Source organism: Hylobates moloch, unplaced genomic scaffold (assembly GCF_009828535.3).
Source record: "Hylobates moloch isolate HMO894 unplaced genomic scaffold, HMol_V3 SCAFFOLD_8, whole genome shotgun sequence".
Lineage (NCBI taxonomy): Eukaryota > Metazoa > Chordata > Mammalia > Primates > Hylobatidae > Hylobates > Hylobates moloch.
In genome coordinates this window covers 33023217-33046789 of record NW_026652283.1, presented here as the reverse complement: position 1 = coordinate 33046789, position 23573 = coordinate 33023217, and the positions used below count along the sequence as shown (strand labels likewise).

At 44.5% G+C, this 23573-nt stretch overlaps 1 protein-coding gene across 17 annotated transcripts in view; it reads left to right on the top strand.

Annotated features, from left to right (window-relative positions):
- The window catches only part of PUM1 (pumilio RNA binding family member 1), a 112974-nt gene that overhangs the window by 1466 nt on the left and 87935 nt on the right, over window positions 1–23573 (top strand). For 13 of the 17 annotated variants that reach the window (XM_058441944.1, XM_058441941.1, XM_058441946.1 and 10 more), the window contains exon 2: window positions 4720–5093. In XM_058441944.1, coding sequence (XP_058297927.1) covers window positions 4731–5093 — 363 coding nt within the window. In that variant the 5' untranslated portion in view covers window positions 4720–4730. Of the gene's footprint in view, window positions 1–4719; window positions 5094–8467; window positions 9115–23573 lie in introns of those variants that run through there. The other 4 variants (XM_058441949.1, XM_058441947.1, XM_058441948.1 and 1 more) reach the window with 3 other exon arrangements.

Genomic DNA, 23573 nt, shown 5'->3' with positions numbered 1-23573 from the left:
GTTCAAGGCCACAGCTTTTTGAAGTTGGAATTTGTTTGGTTTAGGTTTGAGATGAACTGTTTTAAGATAAATTTATGACCACAGAATGTTTGTTAAGTGTGGTAAAAATAAACACCTTTTAAACCACTAAGCATTTTAGTAAAAGGTGAGCCATGGAAATAAAGTAAACCGTGTTCCTTTGAATTCAACTCAATTAGTGTTATTTTAAAAAACTTTGTAAACATTTATTTGAAAGCTGTGAAAGTGTAGCTAGACTGAGCACTTCTAGTTGCTTAAAGTACTTATAAGGTGTCATTTGTAAAAAAATCACATTTTAAGTGCTACACGTAAGTTTTTAGTGCACTTTTCTGATATTTAGGATACTGAGTTTTTAATTTTTGTACCGTATTTGCCAAAACATTACAAAACTACCCAAGATATATGTTAATTGCTTAGGTATTTGCTCACTTTGAAACTGTTCTGCCAGGTTTTCTCTGGTTTGAGAAACTGCCTTGCCTCTTTAGGTAAAGCAGGAAGTCTTAGGGCATACAGATAGCTTTACAAAAGCCAATTGTTTTGTTTGAACATTTTTATAGGAGTCTTTCCTTCCCCCCATTCCTCTTAGAATGAAGTTGTGTTTAGTGTGCTTCAGTGATAAACTCCTCTTTTACGTGGCTATTCTTTGTTAGATAACTATTTTTCTTTTAAAAATTTTTATTTGTATAATTTGTGACGTACAAGTGTGATTTGTACATGCGTGTATTGCATAGTGGTGAAGTCAAGGCTTTTTGTGTGTCCATCACTGGAATAACGTACATTGTCCTCCTTAGGTAATCTCTCATTATCCTTCTCTCACCCTCCTAGATAACTACTTTGAGAAGGCTTTTGTTTCAGAAAAGATTGCATTTGCTGTTTTAGGAATTCTATTAGGGACTGGAGTTCCATTGCCTTAACTAGGGGTAACTAAATTCTAAGAGTCTTAAGCACGATGACTTTAAATTTGCCAAAAACTTTTATATTTATCTCATTTTCAGGAAGAAAAACCCAAAACATTGAGAGTCATAGAGGACGGATTTCTTTCATTTTCTAGATGAGGAAACAGGTTGTTGGTTTAGTGGCAGAACTTGGGTTTTGGAACTCTTGGCCTGCTCTAGAACAAAGATTGTTAGACCGAGATTTCCTTTTAGAACAGAATGGGACTGTCTAGTATTGGCACTAAGAGAGTAACGAATTATTTAAAAAACCAAGCAGGGAGACATTAGGCTGGTTTGCACTTTTGAAAGACCGATGGTGAAACAGGGCTGTGACTTTTTGGTTTTGGTACTTGAGCATGGACTAGTGTCTAGGTTAGACTACTCCAGTACCCTGCTAAGGTTCTGATGGATTGGAATTCTTAACCTGGGCTAGGCATTTCCAAATTAGGCTTTAAACAAATTACAAATTCCATTGTGTCTTCTTAGGCTGGCTTCAAAGCATGAATTTAGTTGTGAGAAGCAAATGCTACTTTATCAGAAGGTTTATTTATTCAACAGAGAGATAGTAGATTTGTTATACATTTGTTTTTGAAGCATCACAGTGGGGGTTGGGAGGAGAGATAAAGCATTTGTAGCAGTAGACTGTTAGGCCGATGGCTTTGAAATTAGACTGGTGGCTGTGGACAGGTTGTGTCCTAATTGGTAACTGATTTATTTACTTTGTAGCCTTTTTTTTTTTTTTGAGACAGAGTCTCACTCTGTTGCCCGGGCTGGAAGTGCAGTGGCTTGATCTCGGCTCACTGCAACCTCCGCCTCCTGGGTTCAAGCGATTCTTCTGCCTCAGCCTCCCGAGTAGCTGGGACTACAGGCGCGTGCCACCACACCTGGCTACTTTTTATATTTTTAGTAGAGATGGGTTTCAGCATATTGGCCAGGCTGGTCTGGAATTCTGACCTCGTGATGCGCCTGCCTCCGCCTTCCTAAGTGCTGGGATTACAGGCGTAAGCCACCGCGCCCGTATCTGTAGCATTTTTTTAAAGCACCCACAGGCTGTCAAGTGTTCTATCTTAAGTACAGATGTAGTTTTTGATTTTAATGAACTTTAATGTTTCATGGTAACATTTGAGGGATTCTTTGTTGGTCTTCCAGAGGAGTAGAGGATACAAGTGAGAGATATTGTTGAGTTACTCCTGCAAGGGTTTAGTAGAAAGAAGTAAGCTTGGGAACGATTAGGGTTTGAATCCTTTCTCTGCTCTTTGCCAGTTGAATGGCCTTGGACATATCCCATTTTCCTCCTGTACCTTAGTGTTTTCATTTGTAAAATAGAAATAATAATGGCTACCTTTCAGTGCTTTTGTGATGAGAAAATGTCTGCGATATATTTGTTACACTATTACCATGTTGAAGCTTCTGTTTGTTTGTTTTTGAGACAGGATCTCACTCTGTCATCCAAGTGGGTGTGCGACCTCCCGCTCCTGGGCTCAGATGATCCTCCCACCTCAGCCTCCCCAGTAGCTGGGACTGTAGGCACATGCCACCATGCCTGCCTAATTATTTTTAGTAGAGATAGGTCTTGCTATGTTGCCCAGGCTGGTCTTGAACTCCTGGGCTCAAGCTATCTGCCTGCCCACCTCCGCCTCCCAAAGTGCTCGGATTGTAGGTATGAGCCACCACACCCAGCTGAGGCTTCTGGTTTTTATAGTGAGGCTTTCTTTTTTTTATAATTTAAAAAAATTATTTTATTTATTTATTTATTTTGAGACAGAGTCTCGCTCTGTCGCCCGGCTGGAGCACAGTGGCACAACCTCTGCCTCCCTGGTTCGAGCGATTCTCCTGCCTCAGCCTCCCGAGTAGCTGGGATTACAGGCGCATGCCACCAAGCCTGGCTAATTTTTGTGTTTTTAGTAGAGTCAGGGTCTCACCATGTTAGCCAGGATGGTCTCGATCTCCTGACCTCATGATCCGCCCGCCTCGGCCTCCCAAAGTGCTGGGATTACAGGCATGAGCCACCATGCCCGGCCTCCATTGGCCTTCTTAGAGCCTTATTTTTAAATAAAATAATAGAGATGGGGGTCTCACTGTGTTGCCTAGGCTGGTCTGGTCTTCAGCTCCTGGCTCAAGCGATTCTCCCTGCCTAAGTCTCTGAAGGTGCTGGGATGACAGGAGTGAGCCACTGTGCCCAGCCTGTAGTGAGGCTTTCTACACTAATATGAAGTGTTTAAATTTGGTTTGGTCTCATCCTGTTTATAGTAGTTTAAGTACTAATGGCATAATGTGATTACAGTTAATAGTTGTAAGTTACTGGTAAAAATATTGATGCTTTTAAAAATCAGTGACAACTGAGGAGAGGGCTTAGGCAAAGAGCATTCTGCTGCTGTTCTTGGTCAGAGGGTCTTATTGTTTCTTTAAGAAATATCCTATCAATATATTGGATTTTTTTTTTTTTAAATGAAACAGCCTCGATTTGTCGCCCGGGCTGGAGTGCAGTGGTGCAATCTTGGCTCACTGCAACCTCTGCCTCCAGGGTTCAAACGATTCTCCTGCCTCAGCTTCCCAAGTAGCTGGGATTAAAAGTGTGCACCACCACACCCAGCTAATTTTTGTATTTCCAGCAGAGATGGGGTTTCATCTCTGAAACCCCAGGCTGGTCTCGAACTCCTGAACTCAAGTGATACACCCACCTTGGCCTCCAAAGTGTTGGCATTATAGGCGTGAGGCACCTCGCCTGGCCAATATGTTGGACACTTTAAGGGATCCTTTCAAATTAGTCTGAGCCATTGCTACTTATATATGGGTTTAGGCTTTTGTTTAGTTATTAGCATAAGTCTGCTCCAGCTGTAAAGTTGTGATTGATTGATTGATTGATTGATTGATTTTTTTGAGACAGAGTCTCGCTCTGTTGCCCAGGTTGGAGTGCAGTGGCGCGATCTCGGCTCACTGCAACCTTTGCCTCCTGGATTCAAGCCATTCTCCTGCCCCAGCCTCCCGAGTAGCTGAGATTACAGGCGCCCAGCGCCATGCCTGGCTAATTTTTATATTTTTAGTAGAGACGGAGTTTCACCATGTTGGCCAGGCTGGTCTCGAACTCCTGACGTCAAGTGTTCCACCCACCTCGGCCTCCCAAAGTGCTGGGATTACAGGCATGAGCCATCACACCCAGCCGAAGTTGTGATAGTTTTAAAAAGGCTTTTGGGTCTGGGCGCGGTGGCTCACACCTGTAATCCCAGCACTTTGGGAGGCCGAGGCAGGTAGATCACCTGAGGTCAGGTGTTCGAGACCAGCCTGGCCAACTTGGTTAAACCCCGTCTCTACTAAAAATACAAAAAATTAGCCGGCTGTGGTGTGGGCACCTGTAGTACCAGCTACTTGGGAGGCTGAGGCAGGAGAATCTTTTGAATCTAGGAGGCGGAGGTTGTAGCGAGCCGAGATCGCGTCATTGCACCCTAGCCTGGGCAACAAGGGCAAAACTCTTGTCTCAAAAAAAAAAAAAAAAGCTTTTGTTCATTTAAAAACTGTCAGTTGGTTTGAGGTATAAATAAGTTGAGTAGATTGATAGAAGTCTAATTCTATATTGCTATGTGTTGGTTAACAACATAAACTTCTCTGAAGTTGTAGTATTGAGTTCTGATCTCAATACCTTGCCAGAGTGCATGCCACCAATGACATTTATTTATTGCAAAAGACATGGGGTTCATGTTTTTATCTTAGTGTATTTTATGTTTCAAACGATGCAAATATTAAACATTTGTAACCTGTTTGTCCTTAGGTGTTGGTGGAATGAGCGTTGCATGTGTCTTGAAGAGAAAAGCAGTGCTTTGGCAGGACTCTTTCAGCCCCCACCTGAAACATCACCCTCAAGAATCAGCTAATCCCAACATGCCTGTTGTTTTGACATCTGGAACAGGGTCGCAAGCGCAGCCACAACCAGCTGCAAATCAGGCTCTTGCAGCTGGGACTCACTCCAGCCCTGTCCCAGGATCTATAGGAGTTGCAGGCCGTTCCCAGGACGACGCTATGGTGGACTACTTCTTTCAGAGGCAGCATGGTGAGCAGCTTGGGGGAGGAGGAAGTGGAGGAGGCGGCTATAATAATAGCAAACATCGATGGCCTACTGGGGATAACATTCATGCAGAACATCAGGTAAAAAAAAAAGTTCACTATTTCAGCTTTGACATTCGTTTATAATCACTGTCCACTTAGGATATCTGCTTTTGATGAATGTCTTTAAAAACTTAAATTGGTAATTTCATTTGGTACAAACAGTTACTTGTTAAAAAGGTTGATCATTGTAATACTGTTACTGGGTCATTTATCATTCTGGTGCTAAATAGTAAATAGCCAATTCATTCATTCATTCATTCATTTGAGACGGAGTCTCGCTCTGTCACCTAGGCTGGAGTGCAGTCGCCTGATCTCGGCTCTCTGCAACTGCCGCCTCCCAGGTTCAAGCAGTTCTCCTGCCTCAGCCTCCTGAGTAGCTGGGACTACAGGCGTGCACCACCACGCCTGGCTGATTTTGTATTTTCAGTAGAAGCGAGGTTTCACCATGTTGGCCAGGCTGGCCTCGAACTCCTGACCTCAAGTGATCTGCCTGCCTCGGCCTCCCAAAGTGCTGGGATTACAGTTGTGAGCCACCCATGCCCAGCCTATACAACGCAATTTTTTTTTTTTTTTTTTTTTTTTGAGACGGAGGCTCGCTCTGTTGCCCAGGCTGGGGTGCAGTGGCGCGATCTTAGCTCACTGCAAGCTCCGCCTCCCGGGTTCACGCCATTCTCCTGCCTCAGCCTCTCCGAGTAGCTGGGACTACAGGCGCCCGTCACCATGCCCGGCTAATTTTTTGTATTTTTAGTAGAGACGGGGTTTCACCGTGGTCTCGATCTCCTGACCTCGTGATCCGCCCGCCTTGGCCTCCCAAAGTGCTGGGATTATAAGTGTGAGCCACTGCGCCCAGCCAACTACGTTTTTAAGAACACTGTTTTTTGGAACAAAGGATACTTTTTTTACTATTGACATAAGAACTGCTGGGGTTGTTTATAGGACAGATACATATTTTTGAATCTTTTCTCTTGGGTGTGGGTGTCTTGATTTTAAGATGTTGTAGTTGAAAGTAGGGGGAAGTTGATAACATCAGCTGCTCAAGTGAAATTTATTTGAAATGGGACTGATACATTGTGTCAGAGAGAAGTGGTTGTGGCTTTTAGGTTTTAACCACCTTTGTCCTCTTGTTATTGTTTAATTTTTAATTTTAACATGTTCAATTTTACTAATCTAAAACCATAGCAGGAATCATAGCATATTTTACTGAGAAGAGAGGTTAGCCTGATCCGTGTTTCCTGATTTCTTGATAATGACCAACCAAAAGATTAGACTGTTTCGATCAGGGTATTCTTTGAAATTGGGTATAGGTTGAATTTGGAAAGGTTCATTTTGTGTCATCCATCTGAGTACTGATTAGCAAGAACTGAAATTTTTCATTAGGCTTCTAGTGCTTCTGTTTTACTTCAGAAAAAATCAGGTACAAACATACCTGCAAGTCTGAATTTATTATACTTCCTCTGATCCCCCCAAAAGTGAACCATAGTTTTTTTTTTTTTTTTGAGATGGAGTCTCGCTCTGTCGCCCAGGCTGGAGTGCAGTGGCACAATCTCGGCTCACTGCAGCCTCCCCCTCCCAGGTTTAAGCAATTCTCCTGCCTTATCCTCCCGAGTAGCTGGGATTACAGGCACCCACCTCCTTGCCTGGCTAATTTTTGTGTTTTTAGCAGAGAGAGGGTTTCACCATATTGGCCAGGCTGGTCTTGAACTCCTGACCTCAAGTGATACATCTGCCTCAGCCTCCCAAAGTGCTGGGATTACAAGTGTGAGCCACCGTGCCCAGCCTTTTTTTTTTTTTTTTTTTTGAGACAAGGTATGGCTCTGTCATCCAGGCTGGAGTGTGGTGGTATGATATTGGCTCACTGCAACCACGCTCTCCCTGTTCAAGTGATCCTCCCACCTCAGTCTCCTGAGTAGCTGGGACTACAAGTGTGCAACACTACACCGGCTACTTTTTCTTTTTTTTTTTTTTTGAGACGGAGTCTTGCTCTGTCACGCAGGCTGGAGTGCAGTGGCACAATCTCAGCTCACTGCAAGCTCCACCTCCCAGGTTCACGCCATTCTCCTGCCTCAGCCTCCCAAGTTGCTGGGACTACAGGTGCCCGCCACCATGCCCGGCTAATTTACACCCGGCTACTTTTGTATTTTTTGTAGAGAAAGGGTTTTGCCATGTTGGCCAGGCTGGTCTCGAACTCCTGGGCTCAAAGTGATCCACCCGCCTTGGACTCCCAGAGTGCTGGGATTGCAAGTGTGCGCCACTGCACCTGGCCAGTTCTTTCCTATAGTAGAAACAAAGACAGGCTGGGTGCGGTGGCTCACGCCTGTCATCCCAGCACTTTGGGAGGCCAAGGTGGGTAGATCACCTGAGGTCAGGAGTTCAAGACCAGCCTGACCAACGTGGTGAAACCCTGTCTCTACTAAAAATGCAAAAATTAGCCAGGCCTGGTGGCGCGTGCCTGTAATCCCAGCTACTTGGAAGGCTGAGGCAGGAGAGTCACTTGAACTTGGGACAGGGAGTTTGCAGTGGGCTGAGATCTTGCCATTGCACTCCAGCCTAGGCAACGGGTGAAACTCCATCTCAAAAAAATAAAGTAAAAAATTAGCTGGGCGTGGGGGCACGTGCCTGTGGTCCCAGCTACTTGGGAGGCTGAGGTGGAAGGATTGCTTGAGCCTGGGCGGCAGAGGTTGCAGTGAACAGAGATCATGCCACTGCACTTCAGCCTGGGCAACAGAGTGAGACCCTGTCTCAAAAAAAAAAAAAAAAAAAAAAAAAAAAAAAAGAAAAGAAAAAGAAGGTTTTCAGCTGGGTGTGTTGGCTCATGCCTGTAATCCCAGCACTTTGGGAGGTCAAGGCAGGTGGATCACCTGAGGTCAGGAGTTCGAGACCAGCCTGGCCAACATGGTGAAACCCCGTCTCTACTAATACAAAAAAATTAGCCTGGCATGGTGGCGCATACCTATAATCCCAGCTCCTCGGGAGGCTGAGGCAGGAGAATCGCTTGAACCCAGGAGGTGAAGGTTGCAGTGAGCAGAGATCACACCATTGCACTCCAGCCTGAGTGACAAGAGCGAAACTGTCTCCAAAAAAAGAAAACAAAAAAGATTTTCTCTTTCTTTGGGATGAAGATATGTACAGAATTTGGTGATTCAATTAGAAATCTTATATCCTGGAAAGATGAAGTAATGGAGGAAAAGTGCAGAGTGCCTCTGGTTTGGGACACGGTGATTACATTTGATAGTACACCTGCTGAGTTTGAGGTAGAAGCAGAATATCTAGGTGTTTACTGTAGGCAGCTCTACAGGTAGCAGGAGATCAAGGTAGGAGGTATTTGATTTGGGTGGCATCTGCGTAGTGGGACAAAAACAAACCCTGTAATCTCTGTACTATTTGGCTAAATGTTATTTAAAAATCATAAACATTGTTTTTTTAAATTCTGTAATAAAGATTTATAAGATCTTTTGTTGTGTTTCCTAATGATAGACTGATGGGCAGAAGCTGAAAGGAGAGTCAAGGTGCCTGGCCTGTTCTTTGCTAGGTGAGCAAATCAAACTCTAGTTCAGTCCTTGGCAGAGCTCTAAGATCTGATTATTGCTGTGCAAGTTAACAAGCATTTATTGAAGCCTTTCTCAGGCCTCTGTCTTACACTGAGCCCTATCATAAGGAATCACATCTGACTTACTGAGCAGTTTTATCCAGGTCAGTTAGCAAACTTGAGTTAATAATAGTAAATGGCAAAACCTGTTTCCCACCCAGGTGGCCTAAACCAGTGACCTTGGAATTGGCATTCATCATTACAACACAATTCTTTGGGCTGGACACATGAAATAATGAACAACGTTGGGGAACTCAGGGTAGCTGGTATGTTGCAGTTGTGGACCACCCACAGATTACTTTTCTGTAGTCATTATAGTGTATTGTACTAGTGTTAGTGTTGTTCTCACCTTCTGGACTGAACTATTCTAGATCAGAGACTTGTGTTTTTCATGCCCCTTTTCCAGGAGGTATTATGAAACTTTCGTGTTGATTGAATGAGGGAAGACCAGAGGTTCTTCAGTTTTGCGCTCAGGTAAAGGAGTGGGTCTTACAGCTCAGCCATCCTGCTGGGAAACACATGGCAACAGGTAGAGGCCACTTGATAGGCAGCTGTGCTGAGGGTAGTATAATTGAAGAGCAAAGGGGCACATCTCTAGGTGGAGAATCTCTGCCCTTATTAGCCACTGTTATGGATAGGAGGTGTAAGAGGGTACCTGATCTGTCGTGCGGGTCAGAGTGGAAAAGAGGTTGAGAACCACAGATGATAATGGAAACATTTATATGTTCTAGGCATTGGGTTATTGTATTTCCTATATATAATCCTTACAGCCATCCTATGAAGGAGATAAATACCCTTTTTTGACAAGCGAGAAACTGAGGCTTTGTTACCAGATAATACCTGGTTTTTGAAATCAGTCTTTGATTCCAGTGTCCATGTTCTAGATCTATTTCTGCTTCCCTAGGCAAGATAAACCAGACAAAACTATGCAACCAAGTGGCACATTACAGGGCCAAAGAATTGTTTTGCCATAATTTTTCTTGAAATTTAGAGATCGTAAACTTAATAATGAGATGAATACAAATGTTGACCATTTTCCTGTAACTGCAGGAGTACTTCCCCCCAACTCCCAAAAGCAGTAATGGTAAAGTCCATTTTTCTTCAGTTCTGTTTTTTATTACATATGTGTTCTAAGTGGTAATGTGGATGGAAACTTATCTCTGTAGAGACAGAATGATTCAATATAAAGTGATCCTATTGCCAGCTCATTCTACCCTACCACTGGTACCACTGGGCCTTTTTTTTTTTTTTTAATGACCCTTTGGCATAATGGAACAAAGTTTAAGATCAAATTGGCAGGATGCTTTCACCAGTGAACTAGTGAAGTAAAGAATGTCACAGGCTGTGATGCCAGTAGCGTTGGAGGGAGGATGCTAGTAGCGTTGGAGGGAGGGGAGTTCTTTATCATGCCAGGTACTTTATTTCTCTCATAATTACTCCCATTTAAGAGCAATCACTCTTACACTTTTTTCTTTTTATTTATTGAGACAGGGTTTCACTCCTGTTGCCGAGGCTGGAGTGCAATGGGCACCATCTAAGCTCACTGCAACCTCTGCCTCCCTGGCTCAAGCGATTCTTCTGCCTTAGTCTCCCTATGCTGGGACCACAGGCGCACGCCACAACACCTAGCTCATCTTTGTATTTTTTTGTAGAGATGGAGTTTCGCCATGGTCAGGCTGGTCTCAAATGCCTTTTTTTTTTTTTTTTTTTGAAATAAAGTCTCGCTCTGTAGTCCAGGCTGGAGTGCAGTGGCGCGATCTCAGCTCACTGCAACCTCTGCCTCCTGGGTTCAAGTGATTCTCCTGCCTCAGTCTCCCCAGTAGCTGGGACTACAAGTGTGCACCACCACGCCGGCTAATTATGTATTTTTAGTAGAGACGAGGTTTCACCATGTTGGCCAGGCTAGTCTCGAACTCCTAACCTCAGGTGATCTACCTGCCTCGGCCTCCCAAAGTGCTGGGATTATAGGCGTGAGCCACCGTTCCTGGGCCACTTGTATACTTACCTTAAAAAGTTTGTCATCTTTTGGCTGGACACAGTGGCTCACACCTGTAATCCCAGCGCTTTGGGAGGCCGAGGAGGGCGGATGGTTTGAGCCCCCAGGAGTTCAAGAGCAGCCTGGACAACATGGTGAAATCTTGTCTCTACAAAATATACAGAAATTAGCCAGGCATGGTGGCGCTGTGCCTGTGGTCCCAGCTACTTGGAGGGCTGAGGTAGGAGGATCACTTGAGCCCAGGAGATGTAGGTTGCAGTGAGCCGAGATTGTACCACTGCACTCCATTTTGGGTGACAGAGTTGAGACCCTGTCTCAAAAAAAAAAAAAAAAGGCCAGGTGTGGTGGCTCACACCTGTAATCCCAACACTTTGGACTTTGGGAGGTCGAGATGGGCCGATCACTTGAGGTCAGGAGTTTGAGACCAGCGTGGCCAACATGGCGAAACCTCGTCTTTACTAAAAATACAAAAAATTAGCCAGGTGTGGTGGTATGCATCTATAATCTCAGTTACTCGGCCGGCTAAGGCAGGATAATCATTTGAACCCAGGAGGCGGAGATTGAAGCGAGTCGAGATTGTGCCACTGCCCTTCAGCGATCTCAGAAAAAAAAAAAAAAGTTTACCTTTTTGAATTAGTTTTCCTTTTGGTGTAGCAATCCTTTAGTGTTGATTTTCCCAGATGGAGTCTCGCTCTGTCACCCAGGCTAGAGTTCAGTGGCTCTTATCTTGGCTCACTGCAACCTCTGCCTCTCGGGTTCAAGTGATTCTCCTGCCTTGGCCTCCTGAGTAGCTGGGACTACAGGCACCTGCCATCATGCCCGGCTAATTTTTTTTTTTTTTTCTTGTAGAGATGGGGTTTCACCATGTTGCCTGGCTGGTCTTGAACTCCTGACCTCAGGTGATCCGCCTGCCTCAGCCTCCCAAAGTGCTGGGATTACAGGCGTGAGCCACCATTCCTGGCCTAAAACATGCAAGCTCTTTATGGTCTTTCTGTATTTTTCTTTTTTTCTACTTTAATAATAGAAACATATCATTTGGTATAATACATAAAATCGTATCTGGTACGGGTTAGAAACTTCAGAGCCCTCATTTTTTATTTTTATTTTTATTTTTTGAGACAGAGTCTCGCTCTGTCGCCCAGGCTGGAGTGCAGTGGTGCAAGCTCAGCTCACTGCAAGCTCCGCCTCCCGGGTTCACGCCATTCTCCTGCCTCAGCCTCCTGAGTAGCTGGGACTACAGGCGCCCGCCACCTCGCCTGGCTAATTTTTTGTATTTTTAGTAGAGAGGGGGTTTCACCGTGTTAGCCAGGATGGTCTCGATCTCCTGACCTCGTGATCCGCCCCCCTCGGCCTCCCAAAGTGCTGGGATTACAGGCGTGAGCCACTGCGCCCGGCAGAGAGCCCTCATTTTTGGGCCAAATTGAGGTCTTTGGAGGGAAGTGAGGGAAAGAAGTCTCATGAAAAAAAAATTTTTTTTTTTTTTTTTTTGCCTGTAAAATTATACCCATAGTATACAGTTAAGATAATGCGGACCCGGCATGGTAGCTCATGCCTGTACTCCCAGCACTTTGGGAGGCTGAGGCAGGTGGATCACGAGGTCAGGCGTTTGAGACCAGCCAACATGGTGAAACCCCGTCTCTACTAAAAATACAAAAATTAGCCAGGTGTGGTGGTGCGTGCCTGTAATCCCAGCTCTTCAGGAGAGGCAGGAAAATCACTTGAATCCCGGGGGCAGAGGTTGCAGTGAGCCAAGATCCCGCCACTGCACTCCAGCCTGGGCGACAGAGGGAGACTCCATCTCAAAAAAAAAAAAAAAAAAAGATTATGGGTATTGGGCCAGGCATGGTGGCTTATGCCTGTAATCCCAGCACTTTGGGAGGCCGAGGTGGGCAGATCACTTGAGGCCAGGAGTTCGAGACTAACCTGGGCAACATGATGAAACCCCGTCTCTACTAAAAATACAAAAAGTAGCCGGGTGTCGTGGCACGTTACTGTAATTCCAGCTGCTCGAGAGGCTGAGGCGTGAGAATTGCTCTAACCCGGGAAGCAGGGCAGAGGTTGCAGTGAGCCGAGATCCGGCAACTGCATTCCAGCCTGGGCGACAGAGCAAGACTGTCTCAAAAAAAAAAAAAAAAAAAGATAATGGATATGGAGCAAAATACTAGAAAACAAAGCTGGGTACATTGGCTCCTGCCTCTATTCCCAGATACCCAGGAGGCTGAGTCAGGAGGATTGCTTGAGGCCAGGAGTTTGAGACCAGCCTGGGCAATATAGTGAGACCCTGTCTCTACAATAAAAAGGAAAAAAATTAGCTGGGCGTGGTGGCATATGCCTGTAGTCCTACTCAGGAGGCTGAGACGGGAGGATCACTTGAGCCCGGGGAGTTCAGGCACTCCAGCCTGTGTGACAGTGAGATCCTGTCTCTTTGGAAAAAAAAAAAAAAAAAAGAATGAAAAAAAGGAAATTATAAAAAACAAATACTAGGAAGCACTAGAAAACACACCTTGCCACCTAAATGAGTTGTGTATTTGAAAATGTTACTTATTTTGGGCCGGGCCCGGTGGCTCCCTCCTGTAATCTCAGCACTTTCGGAGGCCGAGGTGGGCGGATCACGAGATCAGGAGATCAAGACCATCCTGGCTAACACGGTGAAACCCCGTCTCTACTAAAAATACGAAAAATTAGCTGGGCGTGGTGGTGGGCGCCTGGAGCTTGCAGTGAGTCGAGATCGCGCCACTGCCCTCCAGCCTGCGTGACAGAGCAAGACTCCGTCTCAAAAAAAAAAAAAGTTACTTATTTTAACAGTAATTTTTATACCTTTAGATTTTATTCTTTCCTGAATAACATTGAAAATTTCATTAGTAAAAGCCGAAGGTCAAGTCTTTGACTTGAGAGTGTTTTATTCTTGTATTGTGAAATCTGTTTTCTCTGTAAACTGCTGTGGGATAGATAAACTGGTTGATGAAATAGGGCAAAAAATTTAAAGTCGATTGGTTGAACTGTATCCTCTGTACTGGATTATGAGGGACAGAGATAGGTAGAAGGTCTGCCCTGGGGGAAGGGAAATTTGGAGGACAGTTCCACAGAGCTTACCCACTTTGCTTGCACTCTTTTAGCACTAGGATATATCAGTATCCACCATAGATTGACAGCCTATAGGAGATAATTCCAGAGAGCCAGGCAAAAATCAGTGGATGAGGCCAGGTGCAGTGGCTCACACCTGTAATCCCAGCACTTTGGGAGGCCGAGGCGGGCTGATCACCTGAGGTCGGGAGTTCGAGACCAGCCTGACCAACATGGAGAAACCCCATCTCTACTAAAAATACAAAATTAGTGGGGTGTAGTGGCTCACGCCTGTAATCCCAGCTACTTGGGTGGCTGAGGCAGGAGAATTGCTTGGACCTGGGAGGCAGAGGTTGTGGTGAGCCAAGATCGTGCCATCGTACTCTACTCTGGGCAACAAGAGTGAAATGCCATCTCAAAAAAATAAAAAAATTCAGTGGATGAATATATTTTGACTCCACTTGTACCTTCTCTTTCTTTTGCTTGGTGTGGCCATCTTACAGTGGTATTCCGATACCCACCCCTAACGTGTCAACCAGGCTTACTCTTCAGTGCTGTTAGTCTTTTTTTTTGAAGGATTTAAAAAATTTTATTTTTATTATATATAAAAAAAGAGCTATCATGGTTTCTTTCATTGGGGTGGATGCCTTGGATAATCCATTCAAGGAAGATTGCTTCATCCAACTTAATGCAGCCCAACTTAATGAAACCCATTTTCTTCGCTTACTGACAGAAACACTGGTGGGGCATATTGAGGCCGTAATTTGGATCAGATCTTGCTGGTCTGAGCATACGCAACAAGAGAGAGAACCCTGGCTGAATTTTTGCGAGTGGCTCCAGTAGAGCTGCTGGTGACCCATCTTGCTCTCAGGAGTGCAGTGAGACAAAAGGAAAGAGCTCCAGTTAATTTTTATACCTTGTAATTAACAGGAACTACTATGTTAAACTGGGAGGGAGCCCAAGTATTTCCCAAACTGGGGAGTCTCGACATTCCCTAGAGATGTCTTTCTGTTTTACCTGCTGATGGACTCTCTTAGACAATTAATCTTGTCTATCTGGGTAGATTGCCTTAGCATTTGTGCTAGTAGCATTTAGTTAACGTGTTAAAGCTGAATAATCCATCTTTCGTATTTTGTTTCTCTTACGCATGTACTCTTAGAGCCTTTTCATTATGCTCAGAATTCACAAGGCCTAACATTATGTACTTGGTCAAAAGAATCATCAGCAGGCCTTCTTCAACTATAACTTTTTCTTTTTTTTTGAGACAGAGTCTCACTTTGTCACCAACTGGCACTATCTAGGCTCACTGAAACCTCAGCCTCCTGTGTTCAAGCGATCTGGTGCCTCAGCCTCCTGAGTAGCTGGGATTACAGGGGTGTACCACCATGCCTGGCTAATTTTTGTATTTTTAGTAGAGACAGGGTTTCACCATGTTGTCCAGGCTGGTTTTAAACTCCTGGTCTCAAGCAGTCCTCCCACCTCAGCCTCCCAAACTACTGGGATTAAAGGTGTGAGCCACATACCCAGCCTGACTATAACTTTAATCTAGCCTGATTATAACTTTAAGAATTACTTTGTTCCTATGTAAACAAAAAAAGTTCGGCCAGTCATGATTGGCTCATGCCTGTAATCCCAGCACTTTGGGAGGCCAAGATCACCTGAGGTCAGGAGTTAGAGACCAGCCTGGCCAACATGGTGAAACCCCATCTCTACTAAAAAATACAAAAATTAGCCAGGTGTGGTGGTGGGTGCCTGTGGTCCCAGCTACTTGGGAGGCTGAGGCAGGAGAATCGCTTGAACCTGGGAGGCGGAGATTGCAGTGAGCTGAGATCCCACCACTGCACTCCAGCCAGGGCGACAGAGCAAGACTTTGTCTCAAAAAAAAAAAAAAAAAAGTTCAGTCAGATGCTCTTCTCTAATGCTGAATGGTACTTGATTGTATATGCCTCTGAAATGGCAACTTGTAGAGATATTTATGATGTATTTTTACCTTGTTTAATTTTAGAAGGTTTTTTTAAATTTAATTTTATTTGTTTGAGATGGAGTTTCATCCTTTCACCGGATCTCAGTCGCAACCTCTGCCTCCTGGTTCAAGAATTCTCCTTTACCTCCAATTGTTATGGTCGTCCTATGCCTGTTTTATAAAGTCTTCTTTGTCAGGTGAGTGCAGTGGGGATCTCGGTTCCTCTGCCTCCGGTTCAAGCATTTTGTACCTTAACTTCCGTAGTGGTTACCGCTACTTTTTCTATTTTTAGTAGAGACACAGTTTCACCATGTTGGCCAGGCTGGTCTCGAACTCCAGACCTTAAGTGATCCACCTGCCTCACCCTCCCAGAGTGCTGGGATTATAGGCATGAGCCACCGCCCCCGGCCAATTTTTGTAGTTTTTTGTTTGTTTTTTATTTTTTGAGACAGTTTCGCTGTCACCCAGGCTGGAGTGCAGTGGCACGATCTCGGCTCACTGGAACCTCCTCCTCCGGGGTTCAGGTGATTCTCCTGCCTCAGCCTCCTGAGTAGCTGGGATTATAGGCGTGCGCCATCATGCCAGCTTATTTTTGTATTTTTAGTAGAGACGGGGTTTTGCCGTATTGGCCAGGCTGGTCTTGAACTCCTGACCTCAGGTGATCCACCTGCCTCAGCCTCCCAAAGTGCTAGGATTACAGGTGTGAGCCACTGCGCCTGGCCTCAAAAGGTTTTTGATGTGAAATTAGTAAAAGTTGTATGATATGTGGTAGTGAGATGTGACTGTGGGAATAAAAGGTCATGATAGGAAACTAAATTGGAGTAAAGTTAGAAATATGTACCAGAATAATGGGTTATAGAATTTACCCTGATGGGCCGGGCATGGTGGCTCAAACCTGTAATCCCAGCACTTTGGGAGGCCGAGGCGGGCGGATCACGAGGTCAGGAGATTGAGACCGTCCTGGCTAACACGGTGAAACCCCGTCTCTACTAAAAATACAAAAAATTATCCGGGCATGGTGGCGGGTGCCTGTAGTCCAGCTATTCGGGAAGCTGAGGCAGGAGAATTACTTGAACCTGGGAGGCAGAGGTTGCAGTGAGCTGAGGTCGCACCATTGCACTCCAGCCTGGGCGACAGAGCGAGACTCCATCTCAAAAAATAAATAAATAACTAAATAACTAAATAAATAAATAAGAAAGAATTTAAATAAATAAATAAATAAATAAATAAATAAGAAAGAATTTACCCTGATGGTCCTGGTGGCTAAAGAAAAGAGGAAAGCGTAATGATTCCTGAGATTCTTACTTAGAGGAAAAAACAGCAGTTAGGAAGAGTTGTGTTTTGAATTTCAGTTATAGATGTGATTGAAATGCTTTGTAAACTATAAAGCATAAGATTTTTATTTATTTATTTATTTATTATTTTTATTTTATTTATTTATTTTTTTTTTGAGACAGAGTCTCGTTCTGTTGCCCAGGCTGGAGTGCAGTGGCGTGATATCAGCTCACTGCAAATTCTGCTTCCCAGGTTCATGCCATTCTCCTGCCTCAGCCTCCCAAGTAGCTGGGACTACAGGCGCCCGCCACCACACCTGGCTAATTTTTGTATTTTTAGTAGAGACGGGGTTTCACTGTATTAGCCAGGATGGTCTCGATCTCCTGACCTCATGATCCGCCTGCCTTGGCCTTCCAAAGTGCTGGTATTACAGGCGTGAGCCACTGCGCCCAGACTTTTTAAAATTTTTTTAGCGGAGTCTCACTCTTGTCGCCCAGGCTGTATAGTGCAGTGGTGCGATCTCAGCTCACTGCACCCTCCACCTCCTGAGTTCAAGCCATTCTCCTGCCTCAGCCTCCCCAGTAGCTGGGATTACAGGTGTGTGCCAACACGCCCAGCTAATTTTTGCACTTTTAGTAGAGATGGGGTTTCAGCGTGTTGGCCAGAATGGTCTTGAACACCTGACCTCAGGTGATCCACCCGCCTCCACCTCCCAAAGTGCTGAGATTGCAGGAGTGAGCCACCGCACCTAGCCAGTAGGATGTCATTACTTGCTTTTCATGACACCTGAGACACACATGTCTCTCGTGCATGTGCCCATTTTCTCTCAGGCAACAGCATCTGCTGAATACTCTGCAGGCAAAGCCTGAGTACAAAATTAGGTTTCTGGGTGTGTGGAAAGAATACCTTAACAATTAGAATCTATCTAGTTATTCACTTTTGTGAAAGGACTTAAACATTCATACAGGATGAAAGAACTGACAACATAATGCCAGGAGAGGAGTCAGTGCTGAGGGTAGGGTAAATCGTCTTTTTTTTTTTTCCTTTTGAGAGAATTCTGATCTCCTCTTTGTTTTTTACATTCAGTTTCTTTGACTTCTGGATATTGTAAAGAGCCATAATAGCACTGTGGCTTCAGCTCAGTGTGTAGTTGTTGGCTGCCCTGGCATTTTGCTCCTTGCTGTGAATGTAATCTTTTTTTGAGATTGGGTCTCGCTCTGTCGCCTAGGCTGGAGTGCAATGGTGCGATCTCGGCTCACCACAACTTCCACCTCCCAGGTTCAAGTGAGTCCTGCCTCAGCCTCCTGAGTAGCTGGGACTACAGGTGTGCACCACCATACCTGACTAATTTTTGTATTTTTAGTAGAGACGGGGTTTCACTATGTTGGCCAGGCTGATTTTTGAACTCCTGACCTTATGATCTGCCCGCCTTGGCCTTCCAAAGTGCTGAGATTACAGGCGTGAGCCACTGCACCTGGCCTGCTGTGAATATAATCTTACACCTCCATGTAAGAAGTGGTGGGGTCAGTGATTGGCAGTAGGTTGGGTAAGTTTAATACTTGGGAATTTGGTTAAAGAACTTGGCCTTGAATGGTGTACATGTGTTGATACTTGCAATTGGGCCGTGCGTGGTGGCTCATGCCTGTAATCCCAGCACTTTGGGAGGCGGAGGTGGGTGGATCACGAGGTTAGGAGTTCGAGACCAGACTGAGCAACTTGCCGTGTGTAGTGGTATGTGCCTGTAATCCCAGCTACTTGGGAGGTTGAGGCAGGAGAATCGCTTGAACCTGGGAGGCGGAAGTTACAGTCAGCCAAGATCGTGCCACTGCACTCCATCCTGAGCGACGGAGCAAGGCTCTATCTCAAACAAAACAAAACAAAACAAAACAAAAACCCTGCAGTTATTAGACTTCTCCAGAAGAATGCTCTTGTTTTTTTGTGTAGTATTTTTTGAAAACCGTTGATTTTTTTGTTTATTTTGTTTTGAGACAGAGTTTCACTCTTGTTGCCCAGGCTGGAGTGCAGTGGCATGATCTTGGCTCACCGCAACCTCCGCCTCCCGGGTTCGAGCAATTCTCCTGCCTCAGCCTCCCAAGTAGCTGTGATTACAGGCGTGCGCCACCACGCCCAGCTAATTTTGTATTTTTAGTAGAGACGGGGTTTCTCCTTGGTGAGGCTGGTTTTGACCTCCCGACCTCAGGTGATCCGCCCACCTCAGCCTCCCAAAGTGCTGGGATTACAGGCATGAGCCACCGCCCCTGGCCCTTTTTTTTTTTTTTTTTTTTTTTTTTTATTATTTTGAGACAGTCTTACTCTGTCGCCCAGGCTGGAGTGTAGCGGCAGGATCTTGGCTCACTGCAATCTCCACCTCCTGGGTTCAAGCGATTCTCCTGCCTCAGGCTCCTGAGTAGCTGGGATTACAAGCGTGCACCACCATGTCCAGGTAATTTTTGTATTTTTAGTAGAGACTGGGTTTCGCCATGTTGACCATGCTGGTCTCGAACTCCTGGCCTCAAGTGATCCACCCGCCTCAGCCTGCCAAAGTGCTAGGATTACAGGTGTGAGCCACTGGGCTCAGCCTGAACTGTTGATTTTTGTTGATGGCTTTTTAATGGTTTTACTAGATTTAGTAGATGTGGATTTGTCTGTTGCCATTAGTAAGTGCTCTTTTATGGTCGAAGTACCTTTCTTAATATTTTTTATGAGTCTCATCAGGAAAACTGTTCTAGGTTTGTGGAAATTGGGGGTCCTAAATATTTTAAAATTTATTTTTATTCATTAATTATTATTATCATCTTGTACAAGTGGGGTCTCATGTTGCCCAGGCTTGTCTTGAACTTCTGGCCTCCAGCAGTCCTCCCGCCTTGACCTCCCAAAGTGCTGGTATTACAGGTGTGAGCCATCATGCCTGGCCTGTTAAAGATTTTTTAAAATAGCAGCTTTGGCCAGTGTGGTGGCTCAAGCCTGTAATTCCCAGCACTTTGGGAGGCTGAGGTGGGTGATCATCTGAGGCCAGGAGTTCGAGACCTGCCTGGCCAACATGGTAAAACCCTGTCTCTACTGAAAATACAAAAAAAATTTAGCCGGGTGTGGGGGTGGGTGCTTGTACTCCCAGCTACTCAAGAGGCGGAGGCAGGAGAATCGCCTGAACCCTGTCGGGGCGGAGGTTACAGTGAACTGAGATTGCACCACTGCACTCCAGCCTAGGCGACGACTTCGTCTCAAAAAAAAAAAAAAAAAAGCAGCTTTACAGATATGTAGTTTATCCATTTAAAGTGTATAATTCCAGCCGGGCACGGTGGCTCAACTCCTGTAATCCCAGCACTTTGGGAGGCTGAGGCTGGTGGATCACCTGAGGTCAGGAGTTCGAGAACAGCCTGGCCAACATGGTGAAACCCCATCTCTACTTAAAAAAAAAAAAAAAAAAAATACCGGGTACGGTGGCTCATGCTTGTAATCCTAGCACTTTGGGAGGCCGAGGTGGGTGGATCACGAGGTCAGGAGATCGAGACCAACATGTGAAACCCCGTCTCTACTAAAAATACAAAAATTAGCCGGGTGTGGTGGCGCATGCCTTTAGTCCCAGGTACTCAGAAGGCTGAGGCAGGAGAATTGCTTGAATCCGGGAGGCTGAGGTTGCAGTGAGCTGAGATTGTGCCATTGCACTCCAGCCTGGGTGACACAGCTATACTCTGTCTCAAGAAAAAAAAACAAAAACACACACACACACAATAAAAATTAGCTGGGCTGAGGCGGAGCTTGCAGTGAGCCGAAATCGTGCAATTGCACTCCAGCCTGGGCGACAAGGGCAAGACTCCATCTTAAAAAAAAATGTTTAATTCAGTAGTTTTTAGTTTTTAGTGTATTCATAGTTGTGCAGGTATAATCATTAATTTTAGAATATTTGCATTACCCCAAAAATCCTTTACCCAGTAGCCGTCACTCCCCAGTCTTAGGCAACCACCAGTCCACTTCTGTCTCTTTGTTTGCCTATTCTGGACATAAATGAAGTGTGTTTTGTGACTGCCTTCTTTTACTTAGCATAATGTTTTAAGGGTTCATCTATGTTGTATGTAGCATTTATCAGTACATCATTTCTTTTTATTTTTGCATAATACTTCATTGTATAGATCTGCCACATTTAATTTATCCACTTATCAGTTGATGGGCCTTTTTTCTTTTTCTTTTTGGCTATTATGGATAATGCTGCTATGAAGATTTGTGTTCACGTTTTTTTCTGTAGACATGCTTTCATTTCTCAGATTTGAGAGTGTGTAATTTGTAATGTATAGGTACAAAAATAACACATTTCTTCACTAGGGCCAGTGCTCATTAGAAATGGGGGATGGGAGGATTAGTTCATCTACAACTTACACTATGGATTTGGAATTTTTCCAAGCCACACATTCTACTGGGGTTAATGACTACTTTCTTTCCTCTATGAAGGAAGTATTTGCAGGCTAACACTGTAAATAAACTTGTTTACAACCCTGGGAAGAGGAGTGCGTAAACTGTAGACAACAGGTGTTTTCAGTGAGCTCTGTGAACTCTTTAGATGCAATGAATATACAGTTGGTTGATCTGCTGATGACAATTTTTCTTTATTAAAGCAAGTTCCCTAAGAATTTTAACAAGGGGATGGTTCATTAACCTAGTCTTGGTTATTGTATGTATTTAAAAGCACCAAATTGGGTGTTAATTATTAAGAAATGTTCTCTGTAATCCCAGCAATTTGGGAGGCCGAGGCAGGTGGATCACCTGAGGTCAGGAGTTCAAGACCAGCCTGGCCAACATGGTGAATGAAACCCCACCTCTACAAAAAATACAAAAAAAGGAAAAAAAAAGAAATTAGCCGGGCATGGTGGGGGTGCCTGTAGTCCCAGGTACTCGGGTGGCTGAGGCAGGAGCATCACTTGAACTCTGGAGGCAGATGTTGTGGTGAGCTGAGATCGCACCATTGCACTCCAGCCTGAGCAACAAGAGTGAAACTCCGTCTCAAAAAAAAGAAATGTTCTTTAATTTGTTAGAGTTTATTGAGTCAAATTGCTTCCCTCACCCAGTTGTCCCAAATTAGGAAGATACCACTTTTAAGGGTCAGAAGCCTTGTAAAATGCAAAACAATGAAATTAATATGTTGTTCCTTTGGAGAAACTTAGTTTCATAAAGAGAGGAGGGAATTATAAAGATAATTGTTTCTGGCCAGGTGTGGTGGCTCATGCCCGTAATCCCAGCACATGAGGCGAGTGGATCACCTGAGGTCAGGAATTCGAGACCAGCCTAGCCAACATGGAGAAACCCTGTCACTACTGAGAAAAAAAAAAAAAAAAAGAAAAATTAGCTGGTGCATGCCTGTAATGGCTTGACTCCTGAAGGTGGAGGTTGCAGTGAGCTGACGTCGTGCCACTGCTCTCCAGCCTGGGCAACAGAGTGAGACCCTGTCTTTTAAGAAAATGGTCTTTAAGCTCAGTGTATCCCTTAAAAGTGATGTAGATGGATTAAGGACTGGAAGAAAGTACTGCAAAATATTTATATTTGTATGCATGGAGAGATTACAGGTAGTATGCTTTGCTCTTGTCCATTTTGTATTTTCTGAATTTCAAACAGTTAAAAAAGAAAAGACAAACCTTATATCATCTGTTAAGAGCTTGGTCTGCCATTTTGAATGAAAGCGGATGGTGGACACATTTCCAGTGGAGTTTTGATGTTAGAAAAGACCTTGGAAATCGAAATTATTTAGCTTTTTTCCCCCGATGAAGTGCTGTCCTTTACATTAATTATCTCTCGTTTGATTTTTAAAAAGGTTAGTAGATATGTTGAATATAGGTTGCTGAAATAGGTTGGGTGTATTCAATGAGATCTAGAGGTAATTTTATTTTATTTTATTTCATTTGTTTATTTATTTATTTTTTTGATACAGAGTCTCGCTGTCGCCCAGGCTGGAGTGCAGTGGCGCAGTCTCGGCTCACTGCAACTTCTGCCTCCTGGATTCAAGCGATTCTCATGCCTCAGCCGCCCGAGTAGCTGGGATTACAGGGATGCACCACCACGCTTGGCTAATTTTTGTAGTTTTAGTAGAGACAGGGTTCCAACCATGTTGACCAGGCTGGTCTCGAGCTCCTGACCTTAGATGATCCACCTGCCTCGGCCTCCCAAAGTCCCGAGATTACAGGCGTGAGCCACCGGGCCTGGCCTAGAGATAATTTTATTTTAGTATTAAGTGTTTCCTTTCTGTATCTAGAAGTAATAACGAGTAATCATACGCTTTGTCCTGGAAGTGTTCAAATATTTTTACATGATTTGAACCACTCAGTAATGTATGCACATTTTTATCTTTCTCATTTTTTTTAAAAAAAGGTATGTTAGTCCATTTTGTGTTGCTATAAAGGAATATAGGAGACTGGGCAATTTATAACAAAAAGAGGTTTATTTGTCTCAGTTTTGCAGACTGTACAGGAACTAAGTTATGGCATCTGCTGCTGGTGAGGCCTCAGGACACTTTTACTCATGGCAGAAGGCACAGTGGGAGCACATGTGTCACATGGTCAAGAGAGGGAGCTGGAGAGAGAAGGGGTTCCAGGCACTTTTAAACAGCCAGCTCTTGTGTGAATTAATAGAGTGAGAACTCACTCATTACCA